This window comes from Dipodomys merriami, unplaced genomic scaffold, assembly GCF_024711535.1.
Source record: "Dipodomys merriami isolate MVZ:Mamm:240054 unplaced genomic scaffold, mDipMer1.0.p SCAF_4, whole genome shotgun sequence".
Classification (NCBI taxonomy): Eukaryota; Metazoa; Chordata; class Mammalia; order Rodentia; family Heteromyidae; genus Dipodomys; species Dipodomys merriami.
The window spans coordinates 81,587,572-81,612,054 of record NW_027205603.1 but is presented as its reverse complement, the minus strand read 5'-3'; the positions used below and the strand labels follow the sequence as shown (position 1 = coordinate 81,612,054).

General features: G+C 42.1%; 1 protein-coding gene across 1 annotated transcript in view; it reads right to left on the bottom strand.

The window, feature by feature from the left end:
- Positions 1-24,074, bottom strand: part of Fer1l6 (fer-1 like family member 6) — a 154,845-nt gene extending 130,771 nt beyond the window's left edge. The window contains exon 1 of the mRNA XM_069991369.1: positions 23,996-24,074. Coding sequence (XP_069847470.1) covers positions 23,996-24,018 — 23 coding nt within the window. The 5' untranslated portion in view covers positions 24,019-24,074. The remainder of the gene's footprint in view (positions 1-23,995) is intronic.
- Positions 24,075-24,483: the final 409 nt, after the last annotated feature.

Sequence of the window (24,483 nt, the reverse complement as noted above, 5' to 3'; positions counted from 1 at the left end):
CTCTGCCAAAATTCATCAGAAGCTTTAGGCTCTCCCACAATTTGTCAAATAAGACAGAAGAAATTAAATTCATTCTGAGGCTCAAAACAGAGGCAGACGAGAATAACTCAAATGCCAGTGCCTGAGCCTTGTCCTCAGTACTCACCTGAGAGCTGAGTGGAAAGTGAAAATTATGCCCTGTGGGGCCTAACGGACCATTTGTACTCTGTTAAATGGTGCATCTGTTCTGGCTGTCACCAAGCCTTGACCTCTATCCATTTCTTACTCCTTTTTCTAATATATCCTTCTTTTTCCTTTTCTTGTGATTAAATATCTTCTTCTGGCTGGTGATTTTTCTCACTTATGATCATTCAGAGAATATATAAAACCCTTTTCATGTTGCAAGTACTTTTTCTAGGCCCTGGCTTATGAGGATAAATCTACCAGAGCCCTCAGCCTCGAGGCACTCACAGTGTGACTGAGGATAAAGACACCCATGTGGCCTAAGCCAACATAAGTACCGTCATGAGTAGGAACCAAGTGCTTTCAGAGAGTGGAGGAAAGAATGACTTACATTGGTCTAGAAGGGTCAAGGAAGTGATACTCTAATTGGGTCTTAGAAGAGTAATGAGATTCTGGGAAGCAGAGAAGAGAGGGTTGGAACAAAAAACAATGCATTGAATATCCACTCTGTGTCAGATTCCTCTACGTGTGATCATTCATTTGATGGCCACGACAGCCTTGAGAGGACACCATATTAGTCTCAGTTAAGAAAGGAGAAACTCCTCACTTGCCCAAAGTTATCATTAACAGTGCATATCAGCAGAGTTCAGACCCAGCAAGTCAGACAAGGGGAAAGTATACCCAGAGTGGCCTCCCTCTGACCTCCAGAGGAATTCACCATCAGTCCCAAATCCCCTTCTATATTGCTGGCTTTAAGCCCAGCTCTGTTTCTATTCCTTTGACTGATCCTCACTCAGCTCTGCCTCCCTCAGCTGAGTATCTCACATTGCCTTGAATAATATCCAGTTGGTAAACAGAAGTCAGATGAAAGCCTTCCATTTTATTAACCATTCCCAAACTAGACCTTCAGGCCCTATCTACATTCATAACCTAAGACCTTCCTTAAGAAGGTTTCCCAGAATTAAAACATCCCCACAAACCCCCTATCAAGAGATGCAAAGTCACAAAGTTGAGCAAAGAATGGTAAGGAGACTGGGATAACTATTTTGTAAAGGTTAAGAAAATAACTGAATAATTTCCAACATCGAGGTAAAAGAGAGAGAGAGAGAGAGAGAGAGAGAGAGAGAGAGAGAGAGATATGCAAAGTCAGATGAGAGAAAATGACCCCTCAGGCTGCCACAGACACTGAAGCTGTGCTCCAGTAATAGTTTCCTCCCATCTGTTTGATTTCTCTAAAGACCTTAAGATAATGCCATCCTATAGCAATCCACAGCATCTCAGCATCATCAGGCTTGTTAAAATTCCTTTATATATTGGGCTGGGAGTGTGTCTTAGTGGTAGAGTACTTGCCTAGCATGCATGAAGCCCTGGGTTCCATTCCTCAGTACCACATAAGTAGAAAAGGCCAGGAGGGACACTGTGGCTCAATTGGTAGAGTGCTAGCCTCGAGCAAAAGAAGCTCAGGGACAGTGCCCAGGCCCTGAGTTTAGGCCCCAGGACTGGCACAAAAAAAAACTTTATATGTATCATCATTAATTTTAACTACCACATTTCTTGACTATCTCTGGAGATAAGAATTCACTGCCTTCTTAACTACCTGACTACACAGTTTTCCTCTCCACAGGCCCTAGACCATGCTCTTCCCTGAGCCAAACCCGAGACAGCATCTGAAAGCATTGCTCTTCACACTACCACAGTTCTGAGGAACAAGATGGCAACTGTAAATGTCTGGAGGTAAAAGCATAGGTGGTGTGACCCTCCCATTCCCACTTAGCACATGCTTGGAGATTCCATCTCACCCAGGGAAGACAAGGTGAGTGCTGAGGGTGTGTACCTGTAATCCCAACACTGAATCAGGAGGATCATGAATTCAAGGCTAGTGTGGGCTACTATGTGAAACCTGGTCTTAAAACAGAAACCAAGAATAGCAAGACCAACAAATGCTTGTGGGAATATAGAAGAAGACAAACCCTCATCCACTGTTGGTAGAAATGTGAATTATTGCAGCCACTATTGAAAATAACATGGAAGTTCCTCAGAAAACTAAACACAAAAACCACCAAATGATCCTGCTATGTCACTTCTAGACATATATCTGAAGGAAGGCACGTCAGTATATATTGAGATGCTCATGTTTATTGTGGCAATAAATTACTAAGATATAGAATATGTCTACTTCATAGGCTATAACTGAGGTATAAAATAAATAAGATTTAGAATAATAACAATAACTAAGATATAGAATCAGCCTAGATGCCCATCAATAGATGAGTGGATAAAGAAAAGATGATACATACACACAATAGAGTATTATTCAATCAAAATGGAAAACAAAATCATGCTATTTGCAAGAAAGTGGGTGAAACTAGTAGTCATCATTGTTAACTGAAATAAGCCAGATACAAAAAGACAAGTATCACATGTTTTCTCACTTAGGCAAGAAAAATAGAAAGAATAAAAGAAAAGAAAACTGACATGAAAATGTTAGAGACAATGTGAGGTAAGAGTAAGGGGAGAGAAAAGAGAGAGAGAGAAAAATAAAGTGTACTCAGGGTCGGGCACACTGGCTCATGCCTATAATCCTACCTCTTCAGGAAGCAGAAATCAGAAGGATCAAAGTTCAAGGCTAACCCCAGCAAAACTTAAGAAGACTCCCATCTCAACCAATAAAAGCTGGGTCCAAAAAATAAAATAAGATAAAATAAAAAGGTGGGCCCAAGAACTCAGGGAATGGGTAGAGAAGTGGAAGACCAAACAGGTAACCACATGGACTGATCTGATTCTTTCTCCTCCAGCCTTCTTCAGCCCCAAAAGATCCATCTTCTTCAGTATGAGAAGATCTACTTTTCATACTGAAGACATTGAGTAATGAATGCATGGAAAAATTAAAGTTTATGTTTTTGAAACACCAACCAAAACCCAAGTATTCACTCAACAGATGACGAAATACAGTCCCTATGCAGAGAAGGGATCAATCCAAGGTCATTAGTCTACTCATGGAGAGAGCTAGGGCATCTAGACATCCATTTATCTTGCACTCACCTGCCAGGATGCTAAGACTTCTGGAACATAGGGTTCCATAGTCCCTCAGCTTCAAATTCAAGCTGTCAACTTTGCTTGTGGCTATACATCCATCCCATCCATACAAAACACAGTGACTCAGAACTCATGTGCCTTTCATAAAATGTACTAAAGGATTACACATGAAACAAGCCTAAATACTTTCTCCACTAACAAAATAAAAATAATAAAGGAAATTCCTAGCTGTCAAAAGGCAAAGAAGTTCAAGGTTGAAAGGGAATGCCTTTGGTGTTCCAAATATGTCTGAAAGGATCTGCCCTCCTATAGGTGTCTGATTTCCCTAATGACTTCAGCAAGCAGGAAGAGGACAGTTTATTCACTCATGCTGATTAGATCCAAGAGTAAAAACTTTAATTAGTGCAGTCAAATGAAGCCTTCAAATCAGTTAATCCTTGAAATATACAGAGCCAACTCAATGCAATTACTCACAGCCTCCAGTCATCCATAGCTCAGAAGTGACTCAGAAGGAAAAAATAATAACCCTTGCTAGAAATAAAACTGAAGGCTCATCTGTCAACCCTGCAATCAAATACCTCTCTGCAGGTGTTTGGGGAAAATTTAGAGAACCACTTATCTTCAGCATGAGATTCAGGGTCCCAAAACAATAGGACCTTGTCAAAACTTCTCTTACTCCTTCACTCAGTGTGATCTTGAGGGCTCTGTTCAGATTCCATTCCATTTCCTTGGAGAGAAACTAAAGTGTGAGCCTCTGGGGCAGGAGGAAGCTCTTGCAGGCCTGTGGACTCTGACAGGCCTAACTGCCCTGGAAATTCAGCCTGGGCTCAGAGTTGGATGGACCAAGACCCCAACTTGCAAAAGCTTCCCCATGCTGTGCTTTCCCAACTTATCTTGGGAACTCCAAAGAGAAGTCACACAGAGTCATACGCTTTGAGACCAAGAGATTCAGAGTATATTTGCAACTGTACAAACCACGAGGAAGTCCTCATGGAGTGATCAGAAAGGAGAAACCCAGCACCGACCTGATACATCAACTGAATACATTGCTTCCTCCACCTGCTTAAAATTCCAATTTACCCAGTGGCATATGTCACTGAGAAGAAAGACGAGCCCAAGACCTTGTAAAAACAAAATAAAAAACAACTATGGGCAGCCTTAATATGATGCTTTTTCTTCCCTCTGAGCAGGAGGGAGGAAAAGTCTCCTCTCCCTGGGAGGGAGACTGGTAGCATGGATGGTATATGGGGCAAGACCCAGCTCAGGTGTGACTTTGGCCTCTACTAATTTCTATCTGTGTGACCTGGGGCAAACTGCATAACCTCTCTCTTGGGCAAACTGCATAACCTCTCTCTTTCTCTTCTTTCTTCATATGTAAAATGTGCACCAAATAGTTACTACTGCCCAGAATCCTTGAGTTTAGACTTGTGAAGGGCTTAGAACAGCCCTCGATGGTGAAAAGAAATAGCTACTACTATCTTTATTTCAAGACAAGAAGACTAAGGCTTAGAGAGGTTGGACAGCTACTCAAAATGACCCAGCCACAAAGTAGCCAAAGTGGAGATGGAATCAGGTGGACCTTCTGCTGACTGGATGTTTCTCCAGAACCTCACTGAACTGCATCCTTGTACAATGTACAATTTATCAAATATGTTCATCTAGTTTATTCTTGCTCACAGTGCTCGGGGACAGCCATAGTAGCACTATCAATTGAATGTTTCAGTTATGCCACCCACAATCCATCTGAGGAAGGTGTTCAATGTCTCCTATGAGGGAATTGAAGCTAAAAGGCTGGGTCTGGTGGCCCATGCGTGTTACCTCAACACTCAAGGGAGTGAGACAGAAAGAACACAAGTTCAAGGCCAATTGGACCACATAGTAAGATATCATCTCAAAATACACATATACACACACAATACACACATAAATTTAATTGTATACATATAACATTCATATTATATATGGTATATAATATGTTAATTATCTCTGTTATCCAGATCTATATTATCTAGACAATTAAAATATATAGATAAAGTTCAAAGGCCCACTGTTATAAGCAGCAAAGCTGCAACCAACCCCAGACTATGATCTCTGTTCTAGGCTACTTCCAATATGTGAATCAGAACCACCAATTCTATTTCTTTTCTTTTTCTATTGGGACTGGGCTTGAACTCAGGTCCAAGTGCTCTTGCTTATCTTTTTCACTCAAGGCTGATACTGTACCAGTACCAGTACAATTGTACCAGTACAATACCTGCATATCTGGCTTTTTGCTGATTTGCTGAAGCATCCCTCAGATTTGTCTCCCTGGGCCAGTTTGGAACCTTAATCCTCAGATCTCGGCCTCCTGAGTAGCTAGGATTACAGGCATGAGCCCCCAGCACCTGCAGAGCTACTACCTTTGAAGCAGCTCATGAGCTACCTACCATGCCATCCTCACTTACCAGCTGCACAGCGGCTTGGCTGACTGAGGTTGAGGAACTTGCCTACAGCCACACAACAGTCCGACATCCAAGCTCAGTCTGTACTCTGTGTGCAGCTTCACCCTTGGTAGCCCAGGTCTCTATAGCCAAACATAGAAGCAGCATCTCCAAGGGCTCCCAGCTGCTCCATTACAGAGGGCAAAGGCAGAGCTCAGTGCCAAGAAAGACAGCACTGAGCCTCCCTCCCCTTGACCAGGAAGTTCTTGAATGGGCACAGAAGTACTCTCACTTGCTGATGTCCTGGACCAGAGAAGGTGAGCTGCTAGAAAAACAATCACTGGGGAACCCAGTGATCCAGTGGCTCAGCTATCAGCACTTACAGCTCCCTCCCTTAGGGTGGGTCAGCTCCAGGAAGTATCCTTCTGTGTACCTGCCTGGCTGTTCCCTATCACTGTTTAAAATTGTTGTGTTCAACTTAGCTTCCCAGGCCAGGACTCTGATCAGCAAATACAGAGCACAGAGAAAAAGTCACCAGTGTGTTTTATTCCAAGCCAGGTAACCACAACTGGCTCAAGACTCAACAGAAGGCTAGAGAGTGTGGCTCCACGGTAAAGCACTTGCCTAGGATATATAAGTGCTGAGTTCCCTCCTGATCACCAGCAAACAAATAAGCTATCAAATTTAAGAGTCTGTCTCTAAATAATGCCAACGTCCTGGGGCCGGCCTTGGGCCAGCCATTACACTGTGTGTTTTAATTGTCTTCACCATTCCCTGCTTGCTGATAATGAGTTTTCATTGCTCGCTTCATAATCACAATGATGATGGATCTTATTATTCCTGAACACTTTGCCTCCAGTCAGTTCTATCTCTCTGAATGTCCCCTATTCGAACCCCACAGAGGACATCAAAGTCAGTGTGCTCCATGTAAGAAATCAAAACACAGAGGCTGGCAAGTGTTTGCTTTTGAATTGACCCAGGATTGAGATGGGGGCCTTACTAACTTTTTGCCAAGGCTAGACTAGAAACTCAGTCATTTACATCTGTGCCTCTGGAGTAACCAGGATTACAGATACAACTAATTTAATTTCTTAGATGAAGAAATAGATGTCTGGAGTGACCAAGTTATTAGCACAAAACCAGAGATTTTAGACATTTTCTTTCCTGGGGGGGGCGGGGTGTGCATGTGCTACTCCTAGAGCTTGAACTCAGGGCCTAAGTACTATCTATAAGCTTTTGTGCTAAAGGCTAATGCTTTACCATTTGCACCACAATTCTAGTTCCAGCTTTTGGGTGTATAATTGGAGATAAGAGTCTCGTGGACTTTCCTTCCTAGGCTGGCTTGAAACCACCATCCTCAGATCTCAGCCTCCTGGGTGGCTAGGCGTGTAGGTGTGAGCTGCCAGCATCTGGCTCCTATATTTCTTATATATTACAACTCATCAGTAAGACCTATAAATTACTTTGATATCAGAAAAAGAATCTAAAATTAGAAATAAGTAAGGTTTACTAATTGTTTTGAGAGGCATATACACAGATCTTGTATATATGACCAGTTATCTGCCTTAGGCTTTGAGTACACATGAAAGGCCCTAAAAGAATTAAGTTCTTCTAAAGTTGCTGATATTCTGGATGGGAAAATGAGAAGCAGTTAATAAATCTGCCTGTTCTAGATTATAACTGCCTCCCTATCTTCCTCCTTACTTAGTTTCAAGGGCACTGTGAGTATTTGGCAACCTCTGCCCTTCCCAGGATTTAAAAGACCAGGCTAAGCTTGCCTGTGACCCTCAAAGTCCTTTTCTCAAAGGACAGGCCCTTCTAGTGCCATGTGACCTGATCTGTGGTCCACTGCTGATAGCTCCACAGGTGGACCAGTGGTTTGGAAGGCAACATAAAAATGGTAACTATGGATGGATAGATAGGGGTAGATAGATATTCTAATTGGAGATCACCAGAAAGCTGGTTAACAGGGGCAGAAACGCAACATTTACACAGAACATGGCAGCCTGCTAAGGTCACAGGAAGAAAGAAATGGTGACATGGCTACTCCTATCATGCATTATGAGGCAACAGGAGTGACAAGATGGAGAGGGAATGGTGGCAGTGCATTGGTGACCAAAGCCGCAGGAAAAGCAGAGACAGAGGAACAAAGACATCATAATAAAGAACCAAGGATGCCCAGGGAATCCCAGATAATCAGAGCTTCAGCTATGGTCCCTGAGCAGCATGCCAGCTCCAAGGCACTGCTCCATCCCCACGACAGACTCTCTGCTGAGGTTCCTACTCTTCCACAAAGCTGTATCTTCTGAAATACATTCTATATGTAATAATGGTGCATGTAACCATGAGAATTAATAATGGCAATTCTTGATGTAACACTTACACCCAGAGTGATGGAAAACACTTTTATATTCTTACGCTTTTCAATCTCCAGGCAACAAACTCTATGACGTAGCTGCTGTTCCGTCTAATTTACAAGGGAAGGAACAGATGAACAAAGAGGTTAGGTGACTTGCCTAACACCAGCCAAAGCTGGATGCCAAAACCTTTGCTCTTAACCTCTACATATTAACCCATGTTCAACATGTCTGCAGCACATACTTCTGTCATCAGAGGTGACTTGAGCCATATTTGACTGTATACAGTCTAAACCCAAATGACACTTAGGCTATGCAACCCAAGAACACCACCTCTAAAACTGGCCTCTTTCTAGATAGTAATATGTTATAATCTGCACTTGATTATTGCTGGGCAGTGAAGAGTGGATATTTATAGTCCATGTGACTGCAAGATTCAGATCAGCCGAGAGTACTTTCAAAAGCCACTTCCACCACCATCTTGCCTGGCTTTTTCTCAAGCCTTCCAAAAGCTCTTGAAAGGTAGATGTATTTCATTTTTCTTGCCCTTGGCATCCCCTCCAGTATAGGCATCCAATAAATCAAGATAGCAAATGTTCAAGTTTCTTTAATGAAAAATAGAGAAAAGTTAGTAATTCAAATCAGCTCCTTCACTTTGCCAATAAACTGAAGCCCAGATTAGCCCCGGTGTATGGAGGTCAGACCTAGATCGGGCTTGGGGTAAGATCCAAGATGAATGCCTACCATTGTAGTGCTCCTTCTATTGTAGTACACAGCCTTGCTTGAAAACTTGATCATAGTTTTTAAGTTTGTTACCTGGAGAGCCTGTTTCCCTGACTTAGTGAATTAGGATACAATGAGCACGCATACAATAAAAGGGTGGGTATGTTTTCTGATCTAGGCTCCTAATAAACACAAGCTTTATTGTCAGTGGCTCTCTGGAGACCTGTTTCAAAGGTCTGAGGTGATGACAGATTATCTAGCTATGCTGTGGACAAGATAGAGGAGAGCCAATGGGTATGTTACCAACTCAACTAAAGAATCGCCCCTGGAAGTTGCTTTTTAATTTATGCTGGCCTTTGGCTTGACCCCAGGGCCTGCGCATTGTCCCTGAGCTTTTGTTCTCAAGGCTACCATTCTATCATTTGAACCACAGCTCCATGCATGGCATTTTGGTAGTTAATTAGAGATAAGAGTTTCACAGACTTTCCTACCCAGGCTGGCTTTGAACCGCTATCCTCAGATCTCAGCCTCCTGAGTAGCTAGGATTACCAACATGAGCCACCTGCACCTAGCTCGGAAGCTGACTTTTTAAAAGCGTGAATAATGCATACCTGCTTGGTTTATTAATAGCCACCCTATTATATTAACAACTGAAGGGCCAGGAAGGGTCGGGTGGCCAGGTCCCAGTGAATGAGATGTCACAGTACCTTTATTTTGCCCTAGAAAAAAATGTAACACTATTTGATGTTTAAACTCAAAACTGTAACCGTCTTTCATCTAAAAAACATCAATGCACTTTCTGAACTCAGAGGGCAATATCTTACTTAACTCAGCAAATAATGCTCTCAGGCCTTGTAAAATCTGTGGTGAGAAAGTAGGACATGGCACAGTGGGAGTAGAGCAGCTTCTCTTCTTCCTTCCGGGGATCTGCCTGCGCATGGACACTGCCCTGAGCAATGGGGCTGGCCTCTGGCTGGAAATAACTGGGAAGGCACAGAGCTGGGGATCCTGGCACCTCCCTGTCAGCATGATCCTGGATGCTGGTCTCCTCCAACCTACTGGCTAATTGTCTTCTCCTCCTGATTTACAGGCTATTCACTGCCATCCACACACCCGCTGACATTTCACAGCTGTCAGAGGGACTCTTGCCAAGTTAAATACATGTCACCTAGATGTCCCCAGCCCTGGGAGAGTTCTATAAGGGAAAAATATCTAAGAGTGTGTGTGTGAGTGTGTGTGTGTGTGTGTGTGTGTGTGTGTGTGTGTGTGTGTGTGTGTGTGTGTGTGATTCTGGGGGTTAAACTCAGGACTTTACACTCTATCCCTTGAGCCACACATTTTTCCTTTGTTATTATAGTATTAAATATTGTCATTGTTAGTATAAAGGTGATATACAGAGCGGTTACCATTCCATAAGTCAGGCAATGAGGACATTTCTTTTTGAACAATGATACCCCTTCCTTTGCTTCTTCCCAGTTTTCCCCTCTCACCCCCACTTAAAAGTTGTATAGTTCATTCTCAACAGAGTGTCTAGTGAATACCCCTTTTGTCCCTCCATTTCTATGGCTTTCATTGGATTTTTTTAAGTGAGATTAGGTGATTACATAAATGTCACATATTTCACAGTATTGTAGATTAGTGATACTTAAAGTCACAAACACATTTTAACCTTCACAAGGCAAATTGTCATTATCATGGTCTATAAAGTGTGTGAATTATATAAGCTTTGACAATACAATTATTTCTTCTACATCATGTGATGATTACATTTCTTTCCTTTTGCTTAGTATAAGCTGTTCCCTCTTTCCCTCTCATTCTTCCCTGCCCATTGCTGTCTTTGTCCTTCATTGGTTTTTAAATAGGGTTTCACTTGTACACTCAGGCTCACCTAGAACATGATCTTCCTATTAATGCATCCCATGAAGATAGGATGGTAAGTGTGCACTACAACATCCCAGCTATTGAGATGGGGGTCTCATTTTTATGCACAGCCTGGCTTCAAACCATGATCTTCCAGAGCTTCTCTTTCTCCAGAGTAGATAGGATTATTGGCATGAACCACCCAATTTTTATTGTTTTGTGAGCAGCCAATTTGGAGAAGTTTTTAACTCATTATCTTCTGTTTACTTCCGTTAACCTCCTTTCCTGTGTATCCTCATCTCTACAGATATGAAGACTGCACAAATTTAAAAGAGTATACACAGATATTTTTTAAATAATTGATTCATTGTTTTGGTCATATTTTTCTATGAAGTGGACTGAAAATCACTAGATCAAATCATTTGCTTTCTGGTTCTAATTGCCATGTGCTTTCTGTCTCCTGTTACCATGGATACAAACCAGGGGCTGTGTTGAGCACGGCTCAGACACCTGCCCTAAACTCAGTCCTTGCGTTCCCCATCAGCAGCTGGGTCTGTAACCAGACGTGTCTTACAGACAGCAGTGACCAGCCTCACATTCATTTCTGGGATTCTCAACAATCCATCAGGCCAGGCCAGAGCAAAGGCAGTACTTGCTGGGGTAAAACTTGTGCATTAATATCCAGCTTTCTGATTTTTCATTCTTAGTGGCATTTGTTTTTAAACATTTATGTACGTCAGTCATTCCCTCTCTTGCAATCAACCTGAAGACCTTTTTGTACCAGAAAATAAGGAAGTATTCAAGAAAAAGGACAGAAAATGTCAACATACAGAGTTACCCTGAAGAGGGGCACCCTCTGGCAAAATGTAGAATAATTTAAGTAACAAAAGCATGAAAAGAACAAATTGTGACACATGACAACCATACCCCTAAACCCATACTGATTGAAAATGAGATGTGAAAGAAAAAGAAACACCAACTCTTTTTTTATAGAGAGAGGCAATAATAAAAAAAAATTAAATCACCATTTTACAACGATTACACTGATCATTAATCTGCTAAGCACACTCCACTGCAGCCTTGCCATCCCCTCCTTGAGAAAACAAAAGGAAGTGGTCCCTCCCTGGCCAGGCCTGTGCTGTGTGACCAGCAGTAGGCTTAACAGTTGTGAGGGATCAGTGAAAATTTCACAACCACTTCCTGCTGTCATTGTAACTCAAGAGGTCTTTTCTCACAACATGTGTGCCCAGGAAGGAACTGCCAATGGAGTCAAGCAGTGCAGGACCCTTCATCCCAGGTCAGCCTGATGGTGAACAGCTCTCCTCTATCCCACAAATAAGTAGAGGACAAAGAGAGTGGATTCCTGTAAACCCTCTCCTACTAGCCTCCTGGGACAGCTCTCACACTGAGGTGAAACCCATGCCCTTGAGGTACAGGTTGGAGAAGTGGGGGGTGGGGAGGGTGTAAATGGTCCACAGCACCCTGGTAATTCCAGAAGGAAGCTGCCTGGGACCTGTGACTTCCTAGATTAATAACTGTCTATGAATGTGTTTCCCCTGTAAACATATCAAACGTGAATATATACTACAAAATTCAGAAAAGTGGAGGAAGGGGTAGGTTGGGAGGAGTAGGGGGATGTTGAAGGGGTGACACCGATCGAGATACGCTGTATACATAACCTGCTTTGTTGAATGGCAACACCTTTGTACGACTACTTAAAGGTAAATATGTATGCATGCACATTAAAAAGTGCAGGAAATGTACTCGTGACCCTACTCATGTAACTGTAACCCCTCTGTACAGTATTTTTACAATAAAAAATAAATATAGATGGAAAAAAGTTTCAAGTAAATTGGGAAACATCACACACACACACACACACACACACACACACACACACACGAGTGCAGGCTGTACCTCCACATCCCCAGTGAGACTGACCACCAGACAAGAAGGATACACAGTATCAGAATCATAATGGGGTGCAGGCTGGGTATCAGCTATACTGTCTCAAGGAGAAAGTTTGCTATGCTTCCGCACAGTGGCAGGACTAAGACAGGACTCCATTTTGAGTCACTTGAGACCCATCTGACACAAGTAAATCCAAGGTAATTAAGAGCAACAGCTGTCTACCGAGAAAGTCTTACCATGTGCCACTTCACCCATGGGAATCCCTAATGTACATGCTAGTTCGCCCCTACTTTAGTGATGAGAAAGTTGACAGCACCTAAAGTCAAGCTCTTGCCTGGGCCTCCCCAAACAGAACATGGTGAGGAAGAAAAGCAGCCCAGGCAGTCCTTTTCTTAGCACTTGAGATGAGTCACTGCACTCCCAGCCCTGGCCATTTCCATCCTTAGCTCTCACTGCTGAGCTCTGCCTCAACTCTGCTTCTGTCTTCAAAGCTGAGATGAAAGAGTGGTTTCCATCTGCTTATAGCACTGTTGGCTCATTTATTCACATACCGTGAGTTAAATATCTTTACAGGTACCGAGGACACATAATACAAAATGAAAGGAGAGAAAATCAAGAAGGGAAAGGACATATGATGAAAAGGTAACAAGGAAATACATGGGATCTGTAGCTTGCCTCTGGTGGTGCACATTTAATCGAGCACATGTAACAAATCAAAGAGAATGAAACACGCACAGCTACACGAATCTGTATGGTATCAGTGGGTTGTAGCCTTGTAAGTCTCCTAGTTTGATGAGATGTCAGTATTGGGGAGAACTTGTAAAGAAGACAGGTTATCTCTGTATCATTTCTCACAACTGGCATGTTACCTACATTTCTTGATAATCTGCAAATATTTCAATAAAAATTTTTACTTAAAAAAGAACACAAATACAGTAGGGGCCCCAGGCAGGAATCAGTCAGGCAATGTGGCTGTGAGGTTGTGAACAGAAGTACCAGAAGCCACAGGAAGCTTTCAGGAAGGAAGAGAGTAGCCGGATTTATGTTTTTCTGATAGCCCACCACTGTTTTGCTTTGCCTCTCCAGGGCTCCTTTAATAGACATTGTTTCTTAGTAGCTTTGTGAATGAATTAAAGAATACGAGGATGAACAAACAACTGAGTAGATTTCTTTCAAGACTAAATCATCCCTCATAACTGCATAAAATCCTACCATCATCTTTACAGCCCAACTGCTGTCTCATTCCAAAAATAATCAAATAATCCAGGGGAAAGATAAAAAGGTCAAATAATCCTTTATTTTGTTTTCATTAATGTATACTAATTGTACAAAATAAGAGGTTGTATTATGATATTTATATACATACAAACAATGTACTTTGATCATGTTCCTTCACCCTCCTCAAGTAATCTTTCTGATAAAATTCTTTTCTTCTGTTAGAAATAAGTATATACAAAGAATGGGAGGGAGGCTCAGTGGTAGAGCACTTGCTTAGCATTCTTGAGAGCCTAGATTCCATTCCAGTACCACAATTTAAAAAAAAAGAAAGAAACTAAACAAACAAATCCCATAGAACAGGGATATATAATTGAAGAGACCAAGGCCTAAGGAGAGGAATGACTCAGTTGTGTACATGCTTAAGTTGACTACTAGATTATGGTATCACCAAGGGAGGAAACCATTTCCTTTAAATGCCACAGCCACAGGTAGCAAACAGGGAGTTCACTTACAGATGCCCCCCTCTTCTCATTTTTCATACTTGACTGTATTCCATGGTACCTGCCCTTCACTTCAAAGATACCTGATGTCTTCCTGTATCAAATGTTGTCCATCTACTATCATCCATCCATCCAAACCATCTTTCCAGCCACATTATAAACAACTGAGTCAGCTGGGGTAGAGTTGTGGGATAGTAAAGAGACCATTAGCCTAGAAAAGGCACACTTGCTTCTACTTTGACCAATTTAATCCCTGCTCCGGGAAGATTTCCTTCCTATAAAAGAAAGGGAAAGGAACAATAAAATTTTTACAGCTTTCTCTAGGGGTTGACTTGAGCTCTGGCAGGTAAAAGGGTCTGGTGCTCTGAAGACAATACAGGATTCTGGAACCCAGAAGAGCTGGCATTTACTGCTCAGTTTTACTTCTTATTGTCAGTGTCATTGGAGATAGACCACTTGCCCTCTCTAGCTTGTGTGGCTGCAAACAGCTAAAAGCTGTTATCTTGCTCTTACTTACATGTGAATACATATGGAAACCCCAGAGCACTAAAGCTTCTCTCTCTCTCTCTCTCTCTCTCTCTCTCTCTCTCTCTCTCTCTCTCTCTCTCTCTCTCTCTCTCTCTCTCTCTCTCTCTCTCTCTCTGTATCTCTCCCTGTGTGTCTCTGTCTGTCTGTCTGTCTGTCTGTCTCTCCCAAACACACACACACATATACATATATATACATGTATATGGTGTGTTACACACTCAACAAATGTAAATTCATGAGTGTGTAGAAGGACTGGTCACTGACTACATTCTTTGCTCCAACCAGCTCTTACTGTCACTCAAGTGGAGAACCTGGAGAGTCACAGGGGAGCTCTATCCAGGAGTTCTTCATTTTGTAAGTTCCCAGGAGACCTTGATCCTAAGGCTGCTGGTGAATTTCAGATCCATAGCCATTCATCCATAGCACTAGTATCAACAGACTTTCCATTTGCCTTAGAAATGTCTTGGCTGGCTGGGCATCTTTCTCTGGAAGGTTATTCACAGTACTGAGCTGGTTTAAATAAATAATGAATCATCAAAGAGTGACCTGACAAATAGTCTTGTTCTCTTGATATCTTTCAACAGCTGAAAGGAGATAGGCATGAACAAGTCCGCCTCCCTTGTATTTTAATACCCTCAAATTCAAGTTGTTGATCAACTGGGTTGCTTAGTTATAAAGTATAGCCTTCTTCTGGGTAAAGTAAATAGAAAAAGATGAGTGATGCTGAGAACCGGTTGCAGCTTTCAGAGGCATCTCAAAAAAAGCAGTGCAAAGACTAGAAAGACCAAGCACAGTACCCACCCCACCACACATGCCCACTGCTGAAATCATTCCCTGGAAACAGAGGGGCATTGCCTGAACCTCTCCAGTACCCTCTCTAGGAAAGCAGGTGCATGTCCCTTTTCCTCTCCAGATGGTTCTATACTACATCTGTTTATTTGTGCCAATAACTTTTGATTCAAAAAAATCTCAACTATGAACATCTGGTTGGTGGGAGCCTGGATCACACATCTGTATTCTAGCTGCAAGGGAAGCTAGGAAAGTCAGTTTATGGATTTTATCTTGGACCATGTTTGAAAATGGGAAAAGAAGTTCAAAAGTGCACAGCAGCCAAAGAAGAAAAACAAAGGTCAACTTTACCAGCAAGAACTTCTAGAAATCACTACCAAGCTACAGTATTTGTTAACCCAAGCATCATCTTTGCTGCAAAAATTGAACATATCAGAATATGCACCTATGTTATTCAAACACATGCAAAGATAAAACCTATTAAGACATTGTAGAAAAACTGTGATGAGAAATCATTGCAAATTCCATTAAAAGATAATTTGCAAGACAACACAATCCTTGGTATCCACGTGTGAGAGATTAATTATATAAAGAAAGCCAATTATTCATAGGCACACAGCATCTATTTCCAGAAGTGAAATAAAACAGTGAAAATAAATCATCAGACAAAAAAATCACTGTGATATGTAAAGATGGAAGAAGGTAGTCTGTGAAGCCTTCATAAAGAACAAATCCTGTCAAACTCATCTAATTCAGCTTTCTAACCAAACCATTGAGAAGAAGCAATAAATGGGATCTATTTTTATTCTGTCAGGGTTTAAGATTCTATCTTGAATAATGTGGGCATCAGCTCACCGAGTTATTAACCAGAAGTATAACTTCTGAGAAAAGAAACAACAACATTAAAAGAAGATTTCTACAATGAAAAATGGTCCTGCTACAAAATCCAGCAGGAAAAATTTCAAAGTTTAATCTATTTATTGCAAAGTGCACTAAGTCAAAAACCCAATTTAATGCAGAAAATATTTAGGTAGATAAGAGACTGTTATTAATGAATCCACATAGAATCCTATGGTTTTTCTACAGGTTCCACAGCAGCTGAACTTTTCCATTAGAAACCCATAGAAAGAAAATGTCTTTCATGCTTCTCCGAACAACTGAATCTACTCTGACACAGACTTGTCTAATCACTTCAGCAGAGAGCAAGTGTGATGAGTTTGGGTAAGAGTTTACCTGAAAATAAGATTGGTCATTGATTTCTCCTCAGCTCTCTGACTCACTTCTGGGGGGTAAGAATCAGTTCCCATGCAGGCCTTTTCCACTGCCTGCTCACCCTGGAGAAATCATAAAACCTCTTTGGTTCTAGTTTCCTTTCCCATCCAACAGAGCTACTGTTGGTACTGACCTCAAAGGATACATTTAGACAAGAGGCTTAGTATAGTGCCTGGTATACATGAACGTTCAGTGAACACAGCCTATTACAAACACATGACTCTTATCCAGAATCTTCAGAGCAGTGTATTAGGAAATTGAAGATTGCTGTGATTTTAGAGAGATTATACTAGTGAATCCCCCTTTATAATCCATTTTGTTACTTTATCAAATATATTAGAATTTCTACAGTGAAATATGGAAATATTCACATTAACTTGGATAAGGAAAACACATAGGTTCTGCAATAAAAGAGTTTGTACCACACTTAGAGAAAACTAAGTTTTAAGAGATAATGTAGGTTCTGGAATTGTAGCTAGAGTTTATATTCCATAACATTCACCTTGTTCTATATCCATTCCATCCTAGACCTTCCAGATACCTGAGTTTCTGATCCATCCTTCTATTGTCAGTTGACAGCCATGGCCTAATGGCTAAATGGGTGGCCCAATCTAGCCATTTCTTTGATGCTCTCCCTGAACTTCTCCATTCCTAGTGTCCTTTGGTCCTCATACACAGGAATCAGACAGTCTAACTGGACATAGTGAGCAGATCAACCATTTCTAGGGTTCATGGGCATAGCCAGAGGAAAACAGAGCACCTGAATTACTAAACACAGCACTAAGAAACCATCAGGAGATTTTTTATGTGGTACTGAAGAATTGAACTCAGGGCTTTATGCATGCTAAGCGAAATGAACCCCAGGATAGGGACCCAAGAGGTTTATCTTGTTGCTCTTGGGTTTTAATGCACTATGTGCTTTTTTTGTTTCTTTTGTATGTTCTTCCCCCACGGTATAACCCCTGTTTTCACTGTATTTGATTCCGGCATCCTGCAGCTTGCATATACATTTTTCTAATTTGGGGAGGGGAAGGGAAATAACAAAATGCTGAAACAAGGATACAGGTTAACCCATTGTAACAATGAGATGTACAAGATACTATGTTGAAAACGAACTTTACAACTTGGGGAGGGGGAGGAATTGGGAGGTGAGGAGGGAAGGGATGGTAGTGGAAAAACAAAGGAGGGGTAACAATGTTTGATAGGAAATGTACTCATTACCTTACTCACATAACTGTAAGCCCTCTGTATAGTATCTTTACAATAATATATGTGTGTATATGTGTATATATATGTATATATACATATATATGTATATATATGTATATATACATATATATACATATATATATGTATATATATATATGAAACCATCAGGAGAAAGTCACACAAAAAGTCCTTAATGAAGTCACACACAGACTCTCTTCCACTTCCAGGAATGTATAATTGGTATTGCAAGTCCTGAAAAGCATTTCTGAATTATCCATCAATGGATAACCACCACTACACCAACCCCAGGTCTCTATTTCTGTTTGTATAAGTTTAAACTCCTATTTATATATACCCTTATCACATGATTCCTTTGCCACCACCAGATTCATTATGCATGCCGGAAACAGGATACAACCCAACACCAAAATGTGAACCTTAGAACCTAGAAACATGACCATTTTTCTTGGCAACAGGGAATGGAGGGTGGGGAAGGGTGAAAGGAGAAGGCTTTCCATTCTGCTTAGAGAAACCTGCACTCAATTGTATTTTATTAGCACGGTAGGGGGCCTACCCTTCCGAGCCAGTGTGAGTCCCTAGAACACACATCTCCGTGCCCTTCATCATGGATTGCTTGGCCCCTGAACAAAGGGCAGGGTCAGACAAGAGTCAAGGCATGTCTCCGAGCATGTTTAGTCCAGAAAATGGTGCACCTGCAGCGCTGACTAATCCAAGGAATTTTCCTCTCTTTCCTGCTACCTGATACCACCCTGTCCTTAAGTGAGTTGGGCAGAAACCCTGCTTATCACTCTACCATAGATGCCACCTTCCATTATGCAGAACAAATATCCCCGGCCCCCAGTTGGCAGTCATCAACCAGGATCCTAAGACTTCCCACACCTGCAGGGGATGTCATATGAGCAGTCAGCCCTTCTCCACCTGCTGGGCACCAGGGCTAAGGGGTAGACCTAGTGGGAAGAAGACGGACTGCTATTATTTCAGGTGGACCATGAGAAAGGCTCCATGCAGAGGAGCTGATAGAATCCACCTGCTGGTGTGACTTCACCTGCAGCACCAGAGCAGGTCCCTGGAGGGCAAGTTTCCCTCAAGTAGCTGTGCTGGCTATTTCAACAGGAAGCTTTGCAGTAGACATTCTGCCCTTGAAGCAATGTGTCTGAGAGCCAGCTTCACTTTCTCTGTTCAGTCAGAGTACATCACAGCACCCCTACTCTCTCTCAGCCTGAAGAATCTGCTCTGGGGAGACCCTGGAAAGCCCTCGCTGGTGTGTGTGTGTGTGTGTGTGTGTGTGTGTGTGTGTGTGTGTGTGTGTGTGTGTGTGTGTGTGTGTGTGTGTGTGTGTGTGTGTGTGTGTGTGTGTGCGCGCACAAGGCCTGGGCACTGCCTCTGAGCTTTTGGCCTCAAGGTTACCATTCTACTACTTGACCCACAGCTCCACTTTCAACATTTTGGGGCAGGGGGGACTAGTTAATTGGAGATAAAAGTCTCACCAGACTTTCCTAGCTTTGAACCACAATCCTTAGATTTCCTGAGTAGTGTTACACTGCTCCTAGATCAAGCTTGTCCTCCAACGGCCCCCAACTCCAACTCCAGTGGGAGATGGACTCTCTGCCTGCCCTCTCTGTTCATCCAGAATCAGCTGTGCCATCAGCCCTTTGGGCAGGGTCCCACAGTACCTCTCCATGCTTGATTGCAACTCCTGCTAACCACCAGATGGAGAGCCCTTGATGCCAAAGCTAGTGAATTGACCTCCACAGCATCCACCTGACCCTCTAGATATGGGTGCTAAACTGTGAAGAATCTAGTTCCTCTCTCTGGTTTTGCCCAGCACCTTACCAGATATACACTCTTTGATGAAAGTCCAAGATATTTTCTTTTTTTTTTTTTTTTGGTCAGCTATGGGGCTTGAATTCTGGGCCTGGGCACTGTCCCTCAGCTCTTCAGCTCAAGGCAAACACTCTACCATTTGAGCCACAGTGCCACTTCCAGTTTTCAAGGTGGTCTATTGGAGATAAGAGTCTCACAGACTTTCCTGCCCAGCCTAGCTTTGAACCGCTGTCTTCAGATCTGAGCCTCCTGAGTAGCTAGGATTACAGGCGTGAGCCACCAGTGCCCAAAGTCCATGGTATTTTTAATGACTGCAAAAGGTCAGTGCATCCTCTTGCGGTAGAGCTGCTTCCAACATTCATTGATCTTCTCCACATACTGCCATTTACTCCTCTCTCCTAACATGCCTCATGCTATTCTGGCTGTGGCAGCAGATTCAAGTCCTGTCAGTCTAGTTCAACTATGACAGCCTATGTTTTCCTATCTCCTCCTAACCCTCTAACTCAAATGCAAATTAAATGTTAAAACCCTAAGCCAGGCACCAGTAATTCTAGCTACTCAGGAGGCTGAGATCTGAGGATCATAGTTCAAAGACAGACCAGGAAAGAAAGTCTATCAGACTGGCAGTTAATCTTCAATTCAGAACGCCAAATGTGTTCAAGTCATAAAGCACCAGCCTTGAGCAAAAAGAAAAACAGAAGTAAAGAAAGAAAATGAGCTAAGAGATAGTACCAGGTCCTGAGCTCAGGCACAGTACTGGCATGTATTCACGCATTCACATGCATGTGTGTGCGTGTACACACACTCATACAACTATGATGCCAGCCTTCTCATAGGGTAGATGGCACAACTTGGCACAGAGCCAAAGTTGAATTCATCAAGGTGTTTGTGTTGAAATTATTTATCAACTGAGATCTGGTTAAATAAACTAATTTTGTGGGTATCGTAGAATATCACTTGGTCATTGCTAATTGCCTTACAAGTCTGCTTGCTGAACTGAAAAGGGACTTGGCGCTAAAGATCTAAGCACAAACTTTATTAGTTCAAGGAAGAAAATGTAAAGTAGGACTTAACATTTACAGTATCCTAGAATGCTGTGACGGAAGAGATTCAAAAGATCATAGCCCTTTAAATGTTAAACACTTCTTTTCAATCATGTACCCAGTAATAGAACTCTACTATGTATTGATAATGTTCAGAAAAAAGGAGGTCATAAAACAGCATGAGAAATATGAATATATACATACAAAATGCCTGACGAGATTTTTCATCAAAAGTATGTGTCTCTGAGACATGGAACTTTTATTTTTGTCTTTCTACTTTTTTCTGTGTTGTTTTACACTTCCATAAAGGTTGTGCATTATTTTTCTATCCAGCAAAAACTGTAAAAACCTCTTGATATTTTGGGGAAAAGTGTCTGGGATAAGTAAATTTCACATCAAATATGAGTTCAATAGAAACTAGACTCAATCCTTTTGGCACTAGCATGATTTATACTAATATCATGAATACATGAAGAGTTGAAGACTGACATCATTTTGCAAGAAGACACTCTCATCTGTTCTCTGAGTAAACACTATCACTCTGGCCACCTCCCTAATATCAGCCAAGTCTCTTCTAGTCTCAAAAAGTTTTCAATTTTGTTATGGCAAAAAAAAAGTTTTCAATTTCAGTGTCCCATTTGACCCTCAAACTAGATCCACAATAGTTCCTCTAACTGAACTGCAAAATATGTTTCTGGTCACCATCAGGCAACATTTCAAGGCTGTCACTATTGCTTGTTGGATGGATAAATGGGTGGATGGTTGGATGGATGGATGGATGGATAGAAAATGGATGAACAAATGGACAGAATGGATAGATGGATAAATAAATGGATGGATGTACAGAAGGATGAATAGATACATGGGTAGATGCATGGGCAGGTGGCTGGCTGGATACATGCATACACAGATGGATGGATGGATGGATGGATGGATGGATGGATGGATGGATGGATGGATGGATGGATGGAAGGATGGATGAGAAAACTAAAAAGGTTAGGTGAAGCTACGTGCCTATGGTGATACAGTCAGCAAATAATAAAAATCAGTAAGTTGGACTCACTGTAGTATGTTGTCTTCTAATCAGCATTTACACCAAATGCATTTTATCCAAAAATACCTTAAAAACCTTCTTTCTCCAAGAAAAAAATGCCTCAATATCACTGACCAAGGGGATGCAGAGTCAAAATACCAATGGCACAGTATTGACCTACAAAAATGCTGCCGGCTTGGCATCAGCATGGGCTCTTAGAAGCCTTCTGCCATACAAGGAGTAACTACTGGACACAAGTGAGTCCTGAGAGTCAGCAGGACCCTTGGTAGGCTCAAGATGAGAGCACTTCCCTTACTGATCTGGGAGCATTGCATTATGTTAACATCATTGTTAACTGTATATGAATACAGCTAAACAAATGCATGGACCCTGCCCCAAATCCTCCACACCATGGCAAGAGGCTGCTCTCCTTGTGAGAAGCTCTGCTCTTTTAACTCATAGCAGAGTCCTTATGATGTCACTTAAAACCTGCATCCAGTCTGCATGAATAAATGGAACCCAGTGCCATTGTCCTCTTCTTATCTTGAGCCTGACAGTGGCAGGAAACGAGGGCAAGCACATGGAGGAAAATGAGGGAGAGAATGAAACAAATTCTCAAGACGCACATATTGCCAGCACAGAAGAAACATTCTCATCACAAACATAGCATCACCTAAACACACCCATTATGGAAGACGGCCAGAATGTCCCTGATGGTTCATGGGCTACTCTCCCAGGAAGGCAGAGGGAGAGAGAACCATAAGCTGACTATTATATCAGTGGAAAGTTCCTAGAAAACAAAAACATTCTGAGAATTCATAGGAAGGAAAGTTTAATTCTGCCAGAGGAGATCTGCCTGAAGGAAGAAGCTTTAGACTGGGTCTACAGAAACAGGAGGTGTTTGTATTTCAGAAGGAAGAAAAAGGTACCCTTGGAGACTAAAACAGGCCAGCCTTGGGACAAACACTGTCCAAGGCATTTACTGACAAAATATGCAAGATGGACAGAGCACATTCTTCGCTGAACTTCCATACTTGCTCAGGCAGTCCACATCTTGCTTCTGAAACAACTCCATCCCCACATCCATTCCTGACTTCCTAGACATCACTTGCAGTTACCAGTCATTTCTCTAAGAAGACATTTGGTTCCCTAAAATGGATGAAGGTCTCTCTCCCTCCCCAGATTCCAGCAATGTCTTGAGTATACCTTGACCTAATATTTGCAATGCTCAGTCTGTAGTCATTTCTTTCATTGCTGATCAGCAGCACTGATCCATAAATGTCTTGAGAGAGAACTCAGGTCCTTGCTTACACACGCTGTGCCTAAAGCACAGAGTCAATAAAATTTAACAAGCCATTGATTAAATGCTTAAAATGATTCGAGTCTATCCAATCACTTTGCAAATAAAAAGATAGAAATGTGTCTAGACTGCTTTAAGCCAGTCCCAAACCAATTTATAAGACAAGATCTTCTCTGAACCAAAAGACTAAGACTCCCCGTAAACCATCAGGGTAGGGAGAGCATAGGCATAGCCCCAGGAGAGCCCCCTAAGGAAGTCTATAACTGAGGCCAGGGACCATGATTCTCATGAAAAGCTGGGGTGATCTCAAGTCTTATTTACAAATCAGCAAACTTAGAAGCGGAATATGATAGCCAGAGGGAGAATACAAACCCCAGGCTTCAGTTGACTTTACAGTTCAGTGCAATTAAAAGAAAGGGCCTGGTTTCAAATTTTAAAAAAGCAATCTAATAGCTTTCAGTCAGGGATGAAAAGATATGTTCACATGTTCAAAACACTGGTTACCTCCAGTGATGTCAAGAGTGAACAGTGAAGTTCTCACTGCTTCTTACATTTTCCAAATTTGCTACCAAGAATACTACTTCTATTTTCATTCGAAAAAGAAAAGTCTGACTTTATGGCCATGATTAATCCCAACTGTCCCTCCTGGCTCAGGACCTTCCCTGCTAAGCCGTAAATCTTACATTCCCCATGAAGACACTTGAAGGGAGACCCTCACCCCAGCTCCACCCACTTGGCGTTCCTTTAGTGGAATACCCAGAGGCCTTTCTTCAGTGGGGAATACATTACTTGGCTTTAGACGGCTTCTCCATTTTTCCTCTTCGTAGTGGCTCCTCTGAGCTAGGAACCAGCCAGGTCCTGATGTCTGGCTTTATCCACGCCTTGGGCACAGGGTTCTGAGTTTCAGAGTAATCAGTGGGTGGGGCTATCTGTGGGGTGTGGTTGAATCAACACTTACTGGTCTACATGGTTCTTTGCAAGCATCATGTTACCCTGTGTGATCAAAGATGTAAAAGCAAACTGTCCCACGAACAGGGACCGGGCTGCCCAGCCACGCCTGCTCTCTGCTCTGCTCCTTCCCCACCCTTCAATTACAGAACCTCCAATGATTACTCTTCTAAGAGTTATGTGATAAGAGCATCTCATCTCAGGGAAAACACCCTAAATAGTCCATCCAGTTCTCCTAGAACAAGGCTGTCTAATAGGACTGTCTGCAAAGATGAAAGTGTTTTATTATCTCCATAGTCCAATATGGTAGTCTCTAGAGTGATTCCTCA